Source organism: Macaca mulatta, chromosome 16, assembly GCF_049350105.2.
Source record: "Macaca mulatta isolate MMU2019108-1 chromosome 16, T2T-MMU8v2.0, whole genome shotgun sequence".
NCBI classification, from domain to species: Eukaryota; Metazoa; Chordata; class Mammalia; order Primates; family Cercopithecidae; genus Macaca; species Macaca mulatta.
Window position 1 is genome coordinate 47091576 of NC_133421.1, and position 20555 is coordinate 47112130.

General features: G+C 38.6%; 1 protein-coding gene across 9 annotated transcripts in view; it reads left to right on the top strand.

Moving 5' to 3' along the window:
- ACACA (acetyl-CoA carboxylase alpha) overlaps nucleotides 1–20555 on the top strand; it is a 330020-nt gene that overhangs the window by 226060 nt on the left and 83405 nt on the right. For all 9 annotated transcript variants that reach the window (XM_077969319.1, NM_001266778.1, XM_077969318.1 and 6 more), the window contains 3 exon segments: nucleotides 405–608; nucleotides 7546–7701; nucleotides 10089–10235. In XM_077969319.1, the coding sequence (XP_077825445.1) occupies nucleotides 405–608; nucleotides 7546–7701; nucleotides 10089–10235 (507 nt within the window).

Sequence of the window (20555 nt, forward strand, 5' to 3'; positions counted from 1 at the left end):
GAAACATAGTTACCATGCATATAAATGCTACTTAATAGCTATTTAACTCGAGATTTTATTCTTATTTTGGGCTTCCTCTTAAATCCCGTGGCTTGTAATTTTAGATATTGCAGATCTTTGATATAGAATATGAATATAATTGGGAAAGGGTAAGGAGTTGCAGAGATTTGGGTGTTGTTATCCAGAGAAAACCACTCTAATGCCAGGCCAGCATGAAATTGTCCCTGACTTGTTCCAAGAAAGAATAGATTTGGGGAGAAACTGACCACTTTTTGTAAGGTGTGCATCTCCATAAACCAACCTCTTTTTTTTTTTAGCCTTTCTATCTCAAATATGGGCAGACCTGAAACAGGTCTTAGTTACAAGATATTTAAGTTTTGTGCTTGGTAATGTGTCTGTGTCAGATTGAGGAATCTGTGCGGAGCATGGTAATGCGGTATGGAAGTCGCCTGTGGAAATTGCGCGTCCTCCAGGCAGAACTGAAAATCAACATTCGCCTGACGCCAACTGGAAAAGCAATTCCCATCCGCCTCTTCCTGACAAACGAGTCTGGCTATTACTTGGATATCAGCCTATACAAGGAAGTGACTGACTCCAGGACAGCACAGGTACAATACTCAAACAGGCTCCTCAGAGTTTCGATTTGGTCCTACAGATAAGACACTCGTCCTTGTTATAGAAGACCCAAACTCACAAATCCCATTGGTTCACCTGGTGGGGTTATCCCCAAGAGATTAAATGATTGTATGAATTTGAAAAACTTCATCTGCCTTTTAACATGTGCCTATGTTCTCTATCGTGGCTGTTATAAAACCGTTAACCATTTGTCGTGTATTGGTGAGCACTAACAGATGCCAAGTGAACCTGACTCCAGAGGTTATTCTGCAGTTTAGGGCTCTTTTTTTAAGAGGGCTCGTGGGTTATTTCAGCAATCTAATCTCTGGTCAGATGCATCCTTTCTGTTTTCACCATAATTAAACTACTCATTGGCAAGTGAGGAAAAGAGAATTGTTGGATTACGTCGCCAACTTCTATGTTAAAGAAGGAAAATTTCAACATAGTATAGTGGCGTGAGCCCTACCATCATCAGTGACTATCATATTTATCTATTGTGTTCTGTTTCTGTTTTTATCATATTTATTGTGTTATCTATTATGTTGTTTCCTTTCCTTCAAAGATTTCAGGGTGTCATATATTATACAAGAACAAAGTGGCAAATTTAAACCCGTTTTCAGGTAGGAAAGTTGAGGATGTAAAAATAGAAAGTGAGTCAGTACACTAATTCTGTGAAACAGACAATTCCCTTTTAATCTTTTTTACTACATCGGATTCTAAATATTTGGGCTCATTACTATGATACTGAAATTAGGTTGGTTCACCATTGTTCACATTTTTGAAGAGCTAGGATATTATTTTATGGCTTTGACCTGAATTCAAGAATTGCATTTCTTCTGATTAAAAGATGAACATGATCCAGTATACATAAACAAGAGTTTCAGTCTATTCCATGCTTTGGGTGCCAGGGAGAGATTATATGTCTCTTGTTTTTATCTATATCCTTTTAAATCCAGGAATAGAGTCAGGAAAATATATTTTTCAATCTTTTGAAGGTGAATTTTTAAAAATCTCAGTTTGGACCGTTGTCAGAATGACCTTTCATTTTGTGCTTTGATTCCCAGTGAGGTGGCTAGAGAAATCTATCCTATGAGAAGTCAGCAGTTAAAAACACAGAGAAAGAGTGCTCAAGAGCGTGAGTGGTGACCAAGAGAGAGAGTATTCAATATTTTTTGCTGTATTTGATGTTTTTTTAGTACAACTTTAAAGACATTTTCAGTCAAAGCTTTTGATGGGTAGGGATGTTTTTAATTAACTTCTACAATAGCTTCAAGGCAGGTCTATTCTTGTGAAAAGTAAGATGGCCACTTGAGATTTTAATGTTTTTGATAAATATGTTTGTTCTTCATAACTACTTTTTTTTTTTTTCCTTTCCTTTATTAGGAAACTCTGAGATTTCCCTCATGCTAGCTAATGGTGACACAGGAACATGAAAGGCACAGATGCCTTCAATCGGGGTTTAGTATTACACATGGTACAAAATAAGCACACAATAAGCATCTGAAAGAATGAACAAACCACCTTCAGCCTGAAGGAGAACCCCTTTTACCTAGCATCCTGCATATTTTAAAAGCCCTGCAGGAAGCGGTCTACAGGCTCTTCACTTGAGAGAGTTCAGGAGCCACTGCCACATGGGAACTAACTTTTGAGCCTGTGGCTAGAGGTGGAAACTGACAAAAGGAGCAGCCTCCAACCCAGTTCTGGTGCTCCTAATGCCTACATGGTGCTTATTGTCAAACTGTTTTTCCCTTTCTTTAATGAATCATTGTATGAATTTAATACAGAACCATGTCTGTTATTCATTCATTTGTTTTTTAATTTAATATTGATTGACTACTTATAGTATGTCAGGCACTATGCATATAAAGACAAAAAGCAAACTGTACTCAAGAAATTTACATCACAATGGAAGAAGACAAATGATTTGTTTCTCTGTGGCAAATATGTGCTATTATAAATAAGTACACGGTTCTAAGGGAGCAGACTATGGGTCAGAAATCATTTTCTGAAATCTTTTTGATGGCTTCTGGTGAAAGTTGTGTGATATATAAAATTGTACATATTTTCACGAACTTCTAAAACATATACTTTACCAGTTTTTAGTTACTGTGTTCATTATAGTAGAAAATGGAACTAACATAGATAGTTGAGTATTCAGGAACTCCTATTACATATCAGCCTCTTGCCCTAGCACATCGTTTATTCATCTGCCAGTAAGGAACAAGGTTGATTAGCTTGAGTTTTATTTTGTTTCATTTTCCTTGTACAGTCTTTGTGCTATAGGCTGTAATGAACACTGATGTCAGGCAGTCATAATGGGGAGAAGAGATTTGGGTAATCCATTGCATAAGTGAATTGATTTCCAATGTGCAGTGTAAGAGAAAAATAACATTTTAGGCTGGGTGCAGTAACTCATGCCTGTAATCCCAGCACTTTGGGAGGCCGAGGCGGGTGGGTCACCTGAGGTCAGGAGTTTGAGACCAGCCTGACCAACAAGGTGAAAGCCCATCTCTACTAAAAATACAAAAATTAGCTGGGCGTGGTGGCAGGGGCCTGTAGTCCCAGCTACTCAGGAGGCTTAGACAGGAGAATTGCTTGAACCCAGGGTTCGGAGGTTATAGTGAGCCGAGATCATGCCACTGCACTCTAGTCTGGGCAATGCAGCAAGAATCCATCTCAAAAAAAAAGGAAAAATAACATTTTAAAATCATCTTTGGGCTGGGCATAGTGGCTCATGCCTGTAATCCCAGCACTTTGGGAGTCCAAGGTGGAAGGATCACATGAGCCCAGGAATTCGACAGTAGCCAGCACAACAAGGCAAGACCCTGTCTCTACCAAAAAAAAAAAAAAAAATTAGCCAGGCATGGTGGCATGCACCTGTAGTACCAACTACTCAGTAGGCTGAGGCAGAAAGATCACTTGGGCCCAGGAGTTTGAGGCTGCAATGAGCTATGATCGTGACACCACACTCCAGCCTGGGCGAGAGAGTGAGACACTGCCTCTAAAAATAATAAATAACGCCTTTATTGAGGTGCAATTTACATATAAAGAAATGGACTCCTTTTGTGTGTGCAGTTCGATTCATTCTGTTAAATGTATACACCATGTAAGTACTATCACAGTCATGGTAGATAACATCTCATCACTGCAGAAAGTTCTCTTATTCCCCTTTGCAGTCAAAGGTAGAAGCACCAACCCTGGCCTTAGGCAACCACTGATCTGCTTTCTGTCACTATAGATGAGTTTTGCCCGTCCTAGAATTTAAACAATGTGTACTAGTTTGTGTCTAGCTTATTTTACTCAGCATAATATTTTTGAGGTTCAGCCATGTTACATAGATTATGCATATATGTTCCTTTTCATTTTTGAATAGTATTCCGTTTCATGGAATTTTTTTTTTTTTTTTGAGACTCACTATCTTTTGAGTCTCACTATCTTGCCCAGGCTAGAGTGCAGTATTGTAATCATAGCTCACCACAGCCTCAACCTCCTGGGCTGAAGCAGTCCTCCCACCTCAGCCTTCCAGGTAACTGGGACTGAGGGTGTGTACCACCATGTCCAGCCAGTTTTTAAATTTTTTGTAGAGATAGGGTCCCACAATGTTGCCCTGGCTTGTCTCGAACTCCTGGGTTCATGGGATCCTCCCACCTTGGCCTCCCAAAGTGCTGGGATTACAGGTATGAGCTGCCATACCCAGCCCCATTTTATGGATTTATCGAAATTTTTACATTCATTTATCAAAATGTTTATATTCACAGATATGTTTTGGCAGGTAAGGTGACTAACTGGGAGCTCTGACATGTTCCAAGGAAACAAGGCTTTCCAGAGTTTCCATCACATATAGCTTTGACTAGCAAGGGGCACCCCCAAAGGGCAGGCAATATCTTGACACCATTTTCATTTCTATTTCATTTGGGGATTGGTGACTGCCAACTCAAATATTAGATGGTTCTGTATGAATTAGTGGGAGGAATTATGAGAATAGAAGTCTCTATTGAGTAGGAGAGCATAAACTAAGACCACATGCCTGTGATGATAGTTTACAATGATTTGTGTGAGGAGTTACATGTATATTTCCTAAGTCCATATTTAAATCATTGATACTAAAAAAGACTGACTGTGTGTGGTGGCTCACACCTGTAATCCCAGCAGCTGAGGTTGGGAGTTTGAGACCAGCCTGACCAATATGGAGAAACCCCATCTCTACTAAAAATACAAAATTAGCTGGGCATGGTGGCGCATGCCTGTAATCCCAGCTACTCGGGAGGCTGAGGTAGGAGAATCGCTTGAACCCAGGAGGCGGAGGTTGTGGTGAGCCGAGATCACACCATTGCACTCCAGCCTGGGCAACAAGAGCAAAACTCCGTCTCAAAAAAAACCATAAAAAAATGAAAAAGGACTGAAACTCTAATTCTCATTTTCTTTTCTTTTTTTTTTTTTTTTTTTTGAGATGGAGTCTTGCTCTGTCACCCAGGCTGGAGTGCAGTGGCATGATCACGATCTCAGCTCACTGCAACCTCCACCTCCCGGGTTCACACCATTCTCCTGCCTCAGCCTCCTGAGTAGCTGGGACTACAGGCGCCCGCCACCATGCCCGGCTAATTTTTTTTTTTTTTTTATTTTTAGTAGAGACAGGGTTTCACTGTGTTAGCCAGGATGGTCTAGATCTCCTGACTTCGTGATCCACCTGCCTCGGCCTCCCAAAGTGCTGGAATTAAAGGCGTGAGCTACCACGCCCAGCCCTCTAGTTCTCATTTTCTTATTTTCCAAGATAACCTGTTGATGGACATTTGGGGTTTTATTTCCTAGTTTGAGCTATTAATAGTAATAAAGCTGCTGTGAGCATTCATTTACAAATATTTGTATATATATATTTTTATTTCTTTTGGGTAAATACGTAAAAGTGTAATTGCTGGGACACAGTAAGTATATGCTTAACTTTATAAGAAATTGACAAACTGCCAAAATGTTTGTACCATTTAAATTTCTGCCAGCAATATACATATGTACCTAGATTGTTTTCTCCAGTCCCCTTCCTCAGTGCACGATTATGTTGCTTAACTATGACCAGCGTGTCTTCATCCCAAAACTTGGCCAAACTGAGCCTCAAACCCTATACCTACAGGTCTTGTCTCTCTTAACAGACAAGAAATGTAGTTCTAGGAAGCTGCTGCGTTTACCCCATTTTCTTATTTTGATTCAGCTTACCTGCTGAGTACAGTTTTCTCATATTGTACCCTTGCCTTACTTAACACTTTGAATCTCTTAAAACATTATTGCTTTTACTCTGACATTCCTAAGACATTACTAATTCTGCTTCCCCCAGGGTGACTTTTCCTATTGACCTTATGGAAGGGGACTGGGAGCTCCAGTCTCTGGGCCTTTAAAGCAGCCTGAGACATGTTTTCCTCATAATAGGACCTGATTGACAAATTAGCAGAACACTCATTCCTCTGAGCTAAGGGGCTAAGGATTTACAGATGAACTGTACCCAGGATTTAGGAAAGTACTTAATTCTATTCCTGTGCATATATATCAGGTTCACAAATCTATTCATTAATGGTAGACTTGTGCTTATTTTGTAGGTCTGAATAGATATGTAGGTATACACATACCCTTACATCCCAATCTCCATTTGTATTCACTGCATGGGAAATTTATATTTTATGTATCCATGCATAAAGTGCCTAGTTTAGTGTTATACAACCTCTGGGCACTCAATAAATATTAATTGAATTGAAATAATGGCATCCCTTATAAATATTCATAAGCAAATAAAACTATCTAAATATATGGAGTATGAAGCACTCCTCTAGAAATATTTGAGTTAAAATGATTAAAAACCAGTGTAGTGATTTCATTATGTGACAATATAGGTATTGCAGGAGCTATTCACTAGTTGTAGACAGTATCTTGAGGAGAAGTAAATATGTATATATATGTATATGTTTTTTAATATACATAATATAATATAGTTATTTTACTGTATGTAAAATATGAGGCTATGTCTCATGGGCTAACAAGAATTAACTATCTAGATGGATGGATGAAATCCACTTCTAGCAGAAATATTTGAAGCCTTTGCATAGATAGTAATACTTATGAAGTACCATCTAATCAAGTGGACTAAAGGACTAAAGCAAAGATGATATAGTAGAGTCTTGATCTGGCCTTCTGCCATTGGGGAAAGAAGAGAATTATCTTTACTGCATAGCTGTTCTTCAACTTCAATACTAGGGCTGCTCAGACTAGTTAGTTGATGTACTTCATTTCTGAGTATATGACATTCAACTCACTTTAGATGGCTAGCATGGTCAGTCTGTCTTTGAGATATGAAATGTGCACCATGCTTTCTTGTTTATTTCTTTTTTTTTTTTTGGATATGGAGTCTTGCTCTGCTCTGTCACCCAGGCTGCAGTGCAGTGGCGTGATCTCGGCTCACTGCAAGCTCCGCCTCCCAGGTTCACGCCATTCTCCTGCCTCAGCCTCCCGAGTAGCTGGGACTACAGGCGCCCGCCACGTCGCCCGGCTAATTTTTTTGTATTTTTAGTAGAGACGGGGTTTCACCGTGTTAGCCAGATGGTCTCGATCTCCTGACCTCGTGATCTGCCCGCCTTGGCCTCCCAAAGTGCTGGGATTACTGGTGTGAGCCACCGCACCCGGCCTGCTTTGTTGTTTATTTCAACTAATCTAAAAGTGAGAGCAGTTATGGTGTATGGCTGGTTATATATATATATTTTTGGAGTTGGTTAATCTGTGGAGAGGTGAGACCACCAAGTACCCAATGTTAAGAGGTATAGCTCAGCTACTCAACCTACCAAAAATGTTTTCGAATAGATAGCATTTGTGCAAAAAAGCCCCTCTAGGCAGTTCTCTGATTTTTTTTCTGTCTCTTAACTCCCCATGCCTTCTTTTTGTTTTTTCTTGCAGATCATGTTTCAGGCATATGGAGACAAACAGGGACCACTTCATGGAATGTTAATCAATACTCCTTATGTGACCAAAGACCTGCTGCAATCAAAGAGGTTCCAGGCACAATCCTTAGGGACAACATACATATATGATATCCCAGAGATGTTTCGGCAGGTAAGATGCCTAACCGGAGGGTCTGACATGTTCTAAGGGGCAGGGTTTCCCTGAATTTCCATCAGATGCAGTTTTGGCTAGAATGGGGCACTCCACAAAGGGCAAGAAATATCTTGACACTGTTTTCATTTCTGTTTCATTTGAGGGTTAGTGACTGCCAACTCAGAGATTGGATGGTTATTTATGAATTAATGAGAGAAATGGTGAGAATAGAAGTCTCTATTGAGTAGGAGAGAGTAAACTAAGATTATTTGCCTGTGGTGATAGTTTACAGTGACTTGTGTGAAGAGTTATATGTGTATTTCCTAAGTCTATATTCAAATTATGGATATTAAAAAAGAGATCTGGTACTTTAGTTCTCATTTTCCAAGATAACCCTGGTTCCTAGTTGATAGCCTAGATTAATATGATGAGAATCAATATAGATAGCATAGACAAATGGATATAGAGTTCATGGTACACAGTTTAGAGTATAAGTTTTTTGTGGGAGATTTATTATAGCTGAATAAAAACTAGCATGAGAAAATACAACATTATGAATCTCAACCTCTATATGAAAATAAATTCCTTCAGTCTGTATGGTGAATCATCTCTATGCCACACATTTTTCTTCTATCAATAGAAGGCAAGAAAAGTATATCACCAGTAGAAAATGCAGCCAATAAAGAATAAGGTATCAAAAGAATACTGAATTTGTCCTTTTTAAAAAAATCTATGAATATAGGATTTTTCCAAGTTCCCTAGTCAATACTACCAGTATTACCACATTTGAATTTTAGTAGAGTATATATGTGGCCTTAGTAAACAGTCTATGTAGAATTTCTGTGTTATTCACAAATACAAGAGATTACCTCTATGCAACTATTTGTTTACAAGTTCTGTCTCCTGAAAGATATTTTCATTTGGTATTTCCCTTTTATAGCATTGCTAGCCTAAAAGCTGAGTGTTAATTCTGTTTCCCAATGCCAGTGCTATAAATATAATATAAATCACATTCTAAGTAATTCTTCCTATATAATAGGCATAAATATAGTGATTAGGACACATAGGTATATATGAGTCATTTGGGCTTCAAATGTTGCTTTGAGGCAAGCAAAGAAAGAGCTGAACTAGCTCCCACTTCACGAGGGATTTATAGGAAGTTGGGAATGGAAATCATAATATTTTTTAAATGAATAGGTATGTCTGTTTTTTTTCAAAATTGAGCAGAATTGATCTGCACATTTACAAATAGTCACACACATCTAGTGAGCTAATTCCTGTGTATGGCCCAACAGCTATGAATAATATTAGAAAGAGGTTTCTTCCCTGGAATTTCTAGTAGAAACTTCATTCTGGCCTTCTTGGATTTTCTTTTTTTTTTTTTTTTTTTTTTTTTTTTTGAGACGGAGTCTCGCTCTGTCGCCCACGCTGGAGTGCAGTGGCCAGATCTCGGCTCACTGCAAGCTCCGCCTCCCGGGTTCACGCCATTCTCCTGCCTCAGCCTCCCGAGTAGCTGGGACTACAGGCGCCCACAACCGCACCCGGCTAATTTTTTGTATTTTTAGTAGAGACGGGGTTTCACCGTGGTCTCGATCTCCTGACCTTGTGATCCGCCCGCCTCGGCCTCCCAAAGTGCTGGGATTACAGGCGTGAGCCACCGCGCCCGGCTGGATTTTCTTTTTATTAGCTGAGTGTCATGTCATTTTCCTGGATATTCCTTTGTTGTCAAGTTTCTTTTTTTTTTTTTTTTTTTTTGAGACGGAGTTTCGCTCTGTCGCCCAGGCTGGAGTGCAGTGGCCGGATCTCAGCTCACAGCAAGCTTCGCCTCCCGGGTTCACGCTATTCTCCCGCCTCAGCCTCCCGAGTAACTGGGACTACAGGCGCCTGCCACCTCGCCCGGCTAGTTTTTTTGTATTTTTTAGTGGAGACGGGGTTTCACCATGTTAGCCAGGATGGTCTCGATCTCCTGACCTCGTGATCCACCCGTCTCGGCCTCCCAAAGTGCTGGGATTACAGGCTTGAGCCACCGCGCCTGGCCGCTGTTGTCAAGTTTCTTTAGGATTTTCTTTTTCTTTGTTTTAAGGAGTTGATGCTACTTATTTAGTTTTCTAATGTTAGTATTCCTAGGATAGTGTTAGGTCTTTACTGTTTGTTAATGCTCTGGTGCTGATTTGGAATCACTCAGTAGTTTGACTTTGTTGGAAAAGTGCCTGACTTTTGGCATGTGAAAAATAATTACAAATCTATTTTAACTGAGAATGGGAGCTGGGGAATTTAGTCTAATGTTTACACTCTGCGGAACACTTGGAAAAGAAAGCCAAACCAGATTGACTGAATCTTAATAATTATTTTTGTCTATATTGAAGTTATTGTCACTGATTAGTCAAACTTCTTTTCTCCACTAGTCCCTGATCAAACTCTGGGAGTCTATGTCCACTCAAGCATTTCTTCCATCTCCCCCTCTGCCTTCTGACATGCTGACTTACACCGAACTGGTATTGGATGATCAAGGTCAGCTGGTCCACATGAACAGGCTTCCAGGAGGAAATGAGGCAAGTAGTTGAAACCCCCCTTCCCTTTCTTATCTCTGTGCCCACTAGTACCAGCTTTCTGTGAGGTGTTCATTAAATAGCACTGCAGCATGGTAGTCTTGTTTGGAGAGTTATTAGAGAGAGCATTGACTGGGTATCAAGAAATTGTTAATTTTCTAGGTTTGATAATGGTATTATGATTTTGCTTTTTAAAATAGTATTGTTTTAACACAAAGAACTCAGTTTTAAAAAAATAAAAAGGAATATTGTTTTCTTTTAGAGATACAAACTGAAACATTTACAGATGCAATGATTTGCTTCTAAATAAAGAGGTGTGAGGGTGGATGTGTAGATGAAACAGGGTTGGTCATGAGTTGATCATTGAAGCTAGGTGATAGGTACATGAAAATAGATTATTTTCCCTGTTTTTGTCTATGTCTGAAATTTGGGGATTTTCTTTTTTTCTTTTTTCTTTTATTGAGATGGTGTCTCACTCTGTCACACAGGCTGGAGTGCAGTGGCTCAATCTCAGTTCACTGCAGCCCTGACTTCCCTGGCTGAAGTGATCCTCTCACCTCAGCCTCCTGAGTAGCTGGTATTGCAGGTGTGCACCACTACACTTGGCTAATTTTTGTATTTTTTTCTAGAGATGGGGTTTCACCATGTTGGTCTCAAGCTCCTGAGCTCAAGCAATCTGCCTGCCTCAGCCACGCAAAGTGCTGGGATTATAGGTGTGCACCATTGTGCCCAGCCGGGATTTTCTATAATGAAAATATTTAAAGTATAGTTTTGCCTAATGTTTTTTCTTATTTGGATTCATATTAATAAATGCATTTTTCATTGTCTTTTCCATGCTCAATTCATTTGATCTGGTGCTGTTGTGAGCATGATAAATGTGTTCTTGAAAGGGCTTAATCAGAATTAGGGGTTCAAACATAAAAGAATGTAACAAAGAACCCATTTTTTTATAATTATCCCAAGAATGCATTTTCTAGCCTTGGTATCCTTTCTCTCAGAGTGACCCATGAATAGTGATAAAAAGGCATATTTTGCCCTATACTCTTGTCCATGCATTATCATTCTTTCTGATTTTAACTGTGCTCCTAATGTACAGTTATAACAATGACAATACCAGTAACAGACATAAAAAGAGATATTTTTATTTCAACCTTAAATAGAATCCCTAGATAGATTTCATTCCATTGAAGGAGTAATCTTTACCTGTGTGTTCACTGTAAATAGGCTGGGTAGACCTTTGGAAATGATAAGCAGTTTGTTTCTATTTTATTCCATCTTTTTCAAAAAAATTTCACTATATATACAAGGTGTGTGGCTATTTCAGTAATATGCCAGTGGATGCCAATAGTAGATGATTTGGTATCAAGATGGATGCAAGCATTGGACCAGATGGAGAGTATCAGACTTGTAGGAGTCTCAACAAATAGCAAAGTCAAGAGGATTGTGGTGGGAGGATGCAAAACATTTTGACAAGCATAGATATATACTCATCAGCACACAAAGTTGAAACAGGTTTGTGCCACTGTATGTAGCATCTGCCTAGTGAGCCCCTCAGCAGCAAAGAAAAGCTTCATTGTGCTAGACTTAAATTCTGATTCATTGAACAGTGTAGTCTTCAGGAATGGAAGGTACCCTTGTGAACATGGGGCTGAGAATAAAATGGTTTTAACTAATGTAATTAAAACACAAAATGAGATTTTTGGCCACGTGAAAGCTAGCTGCAGTGCTGTGTGAAACCCCTTGCCATGATCTTTCTCTCCTGCTTTCTTTCTGCCCTCATTCTGTGTTTGAGCGAATGGAGACTCAGGGAATAGTGAAGTCCCAGAGGGACAGAGCTCTGTTCTTGCTGAAATTACAAGCACAGAGCTGCCTGGGCATGAACATGTAGTGTTTACTCTGCCAGTATGAATACAAATAGTCTTATTATACGGGCCTCTGTACCCAAAGACCACACACACACACACACACACACACACACACACACGAATTTTTTAAAAATTAAAGGTTTTTTTTAACCCCTTTAAGACCTAACAAACCTTAGTGGAAAAGATATGTCTTAAACAGTTGCCTAGGACTATAGCTATGAGTAGTAGTAGATCTAGTATAGGAGCCATATGTTTTCCTTTGTCCAGTGCTTTAATAGTTTTGAAACCAGAAAGTGAATAGTATTTGTTCAAAAGATTTTGAGTTTTTGTCAGTTCTCACTTTCTTCTTGTTCTACAGTTTTCCCTCCTTAGTTGCCTATTTTCTTTGTTCTATTTTTCTTTTCAAATGATTGACTAGGATTGAAGCTGAGTGTTAGCTTGCTGTTTCTGAGCCTTTGAGCTCGGGAGGAGTGAGACTGATGTTCTTTTGTGAGCAGTTAGTGACTAATGCCCAGGATGGCTGGTGAAGTCAGTCATTGGCCTTAGCTAGATTATAGGGCACTGCACAACAGGAATGAGGTTGGGGTATTAGTATCAAACTCTGCTACCAATAGCTTGAACATACAATGGAGCATGTCTACTGAGAGACTGACCCATCTAAGGATGGAGTTTCAGCAGTCAGAACTCTGAGGGACAGCTGTGCCTAAGAGATGACGAGGTGTCAGTAGGATATATTTCCTCATGCTGAGCCCAGTTTTATCAGGGCAAGTTGACTTTCAGCTATTGCGGTTTAATTTTCTTTGGCCAAAGAGCAAGTTTGTCATGAGCCTGGCACTCTACATATTACCCCAAGAATGATATGAAGGGAATGAAAAGAGCTCATGCTGATGAGATTTGGAGCAAATCTGTCCTGTCCCAAAGAGAATGGGCATATGAACAGAGCCTTGAGAAATAGTTTTATTAAAAAAGAATAAAAAATTGAGCTGTTAATGTTCTGAGAGCCAAGGCTCAATGTAAATGCATTGGTGCTATGTAGACATTAAATCATCATAATGTGGTGTTCTCCAAAAGTGACGGCTCTACCCGGTCATCATTGTGGGTGGTATTGCATTACCTTGAAGGATTGGAGTTTCTGGGTTTGAAAACTAGCACATGGATATAAGGAGTAAGGGTAAAATGAGAGATTCCTTTAGAGTTTTCCCATGAATTGAAGTGCTTTTCTCCATGATCGAAGGCAGAAAACCTGCACTTATCAGACCATCGACTGTATGGGTGGCCAGTCTTTCTAATTTTTTTTGCAGGAGAGTAAATAGGTAAAAAGGTGATGGGACCAGGACTTGGACCAATTCAGTTCCATTTAGTTTTAGGTAACTTCTTTGCCATTTGAGGAGGAATATTGGCTGTTTCAGTAGAGATGTGACCTGCATTTTGAACATTTATGCCTGTGTTTAGAGCAGTAGAAAGAGCTTTTCTGATGCGGTATTAGCTACTGTCTCCTTTCTATTTTCCTAGCTGTCTCTTCCCCATAAAGAAAGATGTAACTAAAGGAATACCACCTAATGCATGATGAAAGGTATAGGAGAACACATTTTTCTCATTGTCATATTAGAATGGCATTACATTTAATATGAATTTAGAGTAGAAATAAAAAAGATGTAGACTAAATCTGTGAACTACGTTACTTGCAAATAGCTCCAAAGATGAGTTGTCCAAGATTTTTCTTAATAGTTTCAAGTAAAGATGAAAATTGAGGAAAATGTGATTGCGACATAGACTAAACTGATCTCATTTCTAGCTGCTGTGATGCTAGAAATGCCCATCACTGTATGTAAATACACAGCTACATGAATGTGTGCTGTTGAGCCTGGATACAGAAGAAATGCAGCCATCTAACAGTTCTACTTTACCACTTCTCAATTTTGGAGGAATTGTTTTCATTTTCCTGCCAGTTTACTAACCTGTTTTGATCCTTTGGTGGAAGCTATAATTGCAGGTGGGGACATTTTGAGTAACAGTTCGCAATCCAGTACAGCTGCTTTTCGCACTAAATCCTGTTATTAAAAAGCTCAGGCTAAGATCAAGCCAAGGGCTGTAACGGACTTGACAGAGAACAACTTAACTTTGCCTGGTAGGACAAAGACAATTCTAGCCTTCTTGAGACTATGCTTATGTTTATTCTGAAATAAGTTATTAGTGTTCTTTTATTTTATTTCTTTTGATCAGCTCTGCAAACTAGACCAATAATCTCTAAATTGGGCAATGCTGAAATATCGGTTAGAGAGTCAACTACCATAATAGCTTTAGTGCTAGTAGAAATTAGAACCCTGTTTTTCTTACCATATCAGAACATGGGCAGCTTTTTAACATCCTGTCTCATCATGCCTGTCATAATGAAAAACTGAGATGAGAAGACGATGTTGCGATGTTGTATTTGGAAGCAGTTATAGTAAGTAGGTACAAGATGTATACCCAAAAAAGGGTTGGTATTCAGAGACTGGAATTCTTGGTATAAACGTTTTTCTAGGAGGAAAGTATATTGAAAATAGAATGCAACTGGGGCCGGGTGTGGTGGCTTACACCTGTAATCCCAGCACTTTGGGAGGCTAAGGCTGGCGGATCACGAGGTCAAGAGATCGAGACCATCCTGGCCCACATGGTGAAACCCCGTCTCTGCTAAAAATACAAAAATTAACTGGGTGTGGTGATGCGCGCCTGTAGTCCCAGCTACTCCGCAGGCTGAGGCAGGAGAATCGCTTGAACCTGGGAGGCAGAGGTTGCAATGAGCCAAGATCGCGCCACTGCACTCCAGCCTGGTGACAGAGCAAGACTCCGTCTCAAAAAAAAAAGAAGGAAAAAAGAAAATTGAATGCAATTTGATGGTTACCTCTATACACACTATCACTCTTAAGAACTGTGGTAGCTCTAAGGCTTCATTTTTCCAGATGGGCGCTAGGTGTCAGGGTTTTTCCTTCTCAGCAGCTTAGCATTCACATGAGCCTCTTGAATTGCCTTGTTTGTTGAGGCAGATTCACTGGTGTCCTTTTTTCAGTTGGTATAGTAGCCTTTATCTAGTGTTCCTACAACAAGCAATTGCAATTTTAACTCTTTGGTTGAAGATCCTTTGTACCTTGCATTAGGGATCTAATTTTTTTTTTTTTTAAAGGAAGAGGATGATTGAAGAGGAAGTAAAGTAGTGTAAATCAAAGTTTAAAGACTAGCTTACAGCCAGGCATGGTGGCACATGCCTGTCATCCCAACACTTTGGGAGACCAAGGTTGGCGGATCACTTGAGACCAGGAGCTTGAGACCAGCCTGGCCAACATGGCGAAACCCTATCTCTACAAAATATATATAATTTAATTATATATATATAATTAAATTAGCTGGGCATGTTGGCAGGCACCTGTAACACAAGAATCTCTTGAGCCCAGGAGGCGGAGGATGCAGTGAGCCAAGATTGCACCACTGCACTCCAGCCTGGGCGACAGAGTAAGACTCTGGCTGAGAAGAAAAAAAAAAAAAAGACTAGCTGCCATCGTGACTGGTATTTTGGTTTTAGTCCTGCTTTATGTTTTCAGGGGTAAAATGGTGGGGACAGTGGGGATTAGGGGTTCAGTTTTGGAACTGCTCAGCCCTACTAATACCCATATTTAATTATTGTTTAATTGTTGGCAATGTACTGATATCCTGTATCTCCCAAAGTATAGCATCTCATTAATTTTTTTATTTTAAACATATAAAAAAATACACAGTGATATGACAAATACCCCTGCATCTACTGACCAGCTTAAACAAATCTTACCATTTTGACTGTGCTTCTCACTTACATGTCACTATAATCCTTTGAATCTCTAATTTGAGTATCAAAAAAACAATTTAGGAGTTGGTAGGGAAAGGAAGTTGGTAAGCTTATATAAGCCGAAAAGATTAGAAGAAATTAATTAGTAGATCCATTTTGACAGTTGTTAGGCTGGACCTCTTAACCCAAAGGACCTCTTATTTTAGAAAAACCACCATAACCCTCTGTCTTAATTCACTTGGTTGACATTTTCCATGCTCTCAAAGGAATTGCTTGGGTTATCCTGGACTCAGATTCTAGTGGAAAGCATTGTGTTCTAAAACTGTGCCTATAGAGAGTGTGTATATGCTTATGGGTTTTGGTGGTGAGAAAAGGGTAGACCATTTCTCATGAACACAGGACCCAAATATTTAACATTAGATTTTTTATATTGTTTTACTCAGTTTAACCTCAAAATAGCTCCATAAATGTGATGCTAATTTGGATGCACTTTACTGTGCTTTTGTTTCCTTCTTTTGAGATCAGTTTGCCTTTTCATGCTGCATATAGAAATTGAGTCAGTGTCAGTCTTTTAGATATATGATAGAAAAGAGGCATATTTAAATTGTACTACGCTGAAGGCAAGTTCTGAAATAGACCTAAGTGAAGCGAGTCTGAAAAACAGGACCATGGTCTATGCATTGATTGTTCAACTTGTAAAAAGGGTCTTTGCCATCAATCTGTCCCTAAAGATAGGAGAATGTTTATAAGTGCTTTAGGATCCTCAGCAGAAAAGGGTCAGATACATATGATTATGTATAATTATGATTATCCATAAATGATTATGGTTATACATAAGTATTCATAATTTGTGCTTGCCTTATTTTTCACCAAGGCTTTGAAAAATCAATTTTGAATCCTTGAGATTAAGTATAAAGATATATTATGACATATATGGTAAGATAGTTTTATTTTAATTCTATGTTTTTTTTCTTTTATTCCCATTCTAAGTAAGTATATTTGGCTGTAAGTCTTTGTCTAAAATGATCTTCCAAACCAAATTTGGATCCCTCATTAGAAAAATATGGAGGCTAATTTTGAAAAATAAGTCTTCCTACCATGGAATTACTTCTAATGAATTTCTGACACTGTTCTTTTAAGATGTATAAACTTTTCTCAGAATTTCTTCTGAATGACTATTATTGGTGTTGGAGATTTCTCATCAGGTTGAGTAGTTTTTACTCATTTTTTTGATAGCAAAATGAGGCTCAATAACCTTGATTGACTTTGAAAATCCTAATGCATCCACTGGCTCACTAAAGTAGCACTTGTGGAGGGCTCCTCAGTTTCTTTCAAAAATAAGTCTAGAGATAGCCTTCAAACAAAAGAATGTACTTGCCAGCATATTTATACCTGTCTTAAGTTGTAAGATTTTACTGAAAAAGAATGTGACATAGTACCCTATGTCAAGAAACTTTACAGCTCCAACCAGAGGCAATAATGAACATCAGGACAGCAACAGATGACACTAGAGAATGAGGTGTAGCGTGGGGCACCAGAGTTCAGCACTCATTCGTATGATTAATGGACAAGGCTTCTGGGACTATAGTAGGCCAACCTGGTTAATTTCCATATCAACCAATTAATCCTGGGCCCCATTTCTCAAATACCGCTGGCTTCTATGTGCTCCACTGCATGTTTTTAAAAAAATAATTCCTATGCTTATTAAATTACTGTGTGTACATGTGTAAAATTACTGTGGTTTCATGTATATAAATGTTACAGGGAGAAATAATTCCCCTGTTCAAAACTATTATTTCTAATCTTTGATAACATTTTCAAAGAATTACCTCTGGGATGAAAATTTTTTGCTCTAAAAGTTATATTTTTCTTACCCTTTTATCGCTGTCTAGAGAGGTTGAGGTGAGTTTGTTCAGCCATTTTTGAATTATCCAAGCATGAAAAAAAGAGTTTTTCAGCTCTTAAGAAAATTATTTTGAGCTCTTTCATGTGATCACATAACACTAAACAATAGAACATTGATATCTGGCAAATAATACAATATGGAAAGGCATTGACGTATTTTTCAGCATGGCTTTTGCAAATGGCACAAATTAAGTCAAATATTGTATTTTAAGCCTTATGGCTTAAAAATATGTATTTTAAGACCTATACAGTGTTTTCTGATATTTCATCAAGTATGTTTTATTAAGAGACTAACAGGAGTTAAAATTACTATGATAATTATTTTCTGATAGTATATAATTAAAAGTACAGATTTAATATTCCATACAAGATACAAAAAGGGGAAGGAGGTAACATTTTGCTATGTATCTGAAAAGGAACTCAAGCTCAGGTTCCTTCTCTCTGGGTCTTAGTTTTGTCATCTTTATGATGCAGATGATGCCCAAGTCTGGGTTAGCGCTAACATGCTTGGATTCTTTGTATTGCTGCTCAAGGGCCTTGCAGGGTAGTCATCTTCCTGGCATTAGCAGAATTAGAACAATAGCTTTTACAGACTGTTCCAAAAACAACTCAAGCTTTAGGCTTTTAGCATGAATATAACAAATACAGCTTTAACATCTCAGCCACAGCCTAACCTGTATTTAAATCTGTATGGAAAGGTGTTGTTATAGCTCAAGTCAAAGTGTGGAGATGTAAGAAAGGCAACTGTGGCAAAGATACTCCCTTTCTGCTTCCCACAGCATAGCTAGAGTTGATGGATACATCTTTCACCCTTAAAAAACAAAATCCTGGTATGTTTTGCCCCTTAGCTTTTCCTGCAAATTTCTTTGTTGAGCTTAATATTGTTTTATTTTGTAGTAACAACAGCAGCTTTGGAAAGTGCCTGTGTGCGCTTGCACATTCTATTCACACTGATAGTACAATTAATGTTGATGTCAATTTTGGTGTTAATTTGGGGTCATGATTAGTGTTGACACTTTGTGTCAGACTAATGGCATTTATGGGCACCATCAGAATAAATGTTAATATTATCATGTTTTCACTATCTGTTATAGTAACATTAAACCGAGGTCCTTCCAGGAGAAAAAATACATATATGGATAGATAGATAATGCTGTTCTGTATCACTGGTGTTACTCAGAGAGAAAATGACATCTCAGGGCAGAATCCTAATCACTGTTTGGAGCATCAGAAATAATGATCACCTCTGATCGGAGGTTGTGAATAATTCATTTGGTTTGATTTTCACGTCCTGTCCAGTGATACTTTTCAAACCAAATGTGTTTCTACAGGAAAATAATGGTCCCACTTCTTATGGAAATACTGTGGCACAAATCATTTTACCCACATAAAAACAGTTAAATAAGACTGTTCTCTTCTGCTTGCCTTCTCCTTCCCATCCCCTCCTCCCTCACTTGAGCGTGTTCATTCCAGAATCAGAATGTAGCCAGAGAAATATTTTCTGCCTTAGAACTTGTGTAAGGGAAACAAATATTTATTTCTGCTTATCCTTAGCTTATTCCCTGTAGCTCTTTTCATCCTCTTCCCTTTTTCACTTTAAGATAATTAGCTTAGGTTGATAACCCTAAACCTAATCAACCTGCTCATTGGAATGTTCTGTTATGAAAAATAACCTGAAATTAAATATTTTAAAACTTATTCATGGCTATAGTAATGAAAAAATAATTTGTAGTAAGTACCTAGGACCACTTGGTTAGTCAATGCACGAGAGAAGCAGCGATCAGAGAAGACGACGCTGGCACTGCCTGTTTGAGTCTAAAACTCATTAGACCATAAACCCACCCACTTATAAGCAGGCTGTAGGCTACCTTTTTGTTAATTTCTTAGCTCTTCCGTCTTCCTTCAGCTCTTAGTCCTGGCATGTCATTTTCACCAGGTTTCACCTGGATAAAAATGTTAGAGAGAAAGAGAAGACCCCCAAAAAGGGGGATTCAATGATGGGATCTCCTTTAGTCATTATTCTTAAGTTAATATACACGGCAGATTGGGCTTAGGTGAAATCAATGAATGTCACATTGCTAATCACATTGTCACACTGTGTATACTTTTATAGTGATTGTGGAATTTTCTATATGAAATCTCCATTGTGTATATAATATAGATAGACCCATCTATAGAAAGTAATTTGACTGAAAAACTTACAGTGTACTAATTAGAGGGTGAAATATGACTGTCTTCTGAAGCAATGACCTAATCCTTTGAGATGAAGCTATTCATTGGTAGAATATTTTGAACCATTTCTCCTGAATGTTGTGACCCCTTTTTTTTTTTCCTAAATCTAACAAGGGCAGGGGAAAGCATTTTTCAACCTAGTTTTCATCATCAGACAGAAAGTATTTTGCATTCAGAAACCATTTCCAGTATCAAATTCAATTTTGTCAAGTGATTAGTTGAGTTTGGTAGAGAATAATTTAAAAACACAAAACTGGAAATGGCTATGATGCTTCTACACTGGAGGAGAGCAGTTGCTATTCTCAAGTTGCAAGCTTCCTGTCAGTGACTTTGCATCATAACTGGATTATTGTGTTGTATGCCTTTGCAGCTGTTACAGACCTGCATCTGTTGACACCATGTGTTCCTACCCATGACTGGTAGAAGAAATAGGGAATGGGTGATTGGGTACCTTCACTGCCTATCAGTGCAAACGTCCTTTTATGTACATATGTTTATAAAGTTCTTTAGCCCCCTTCAAGA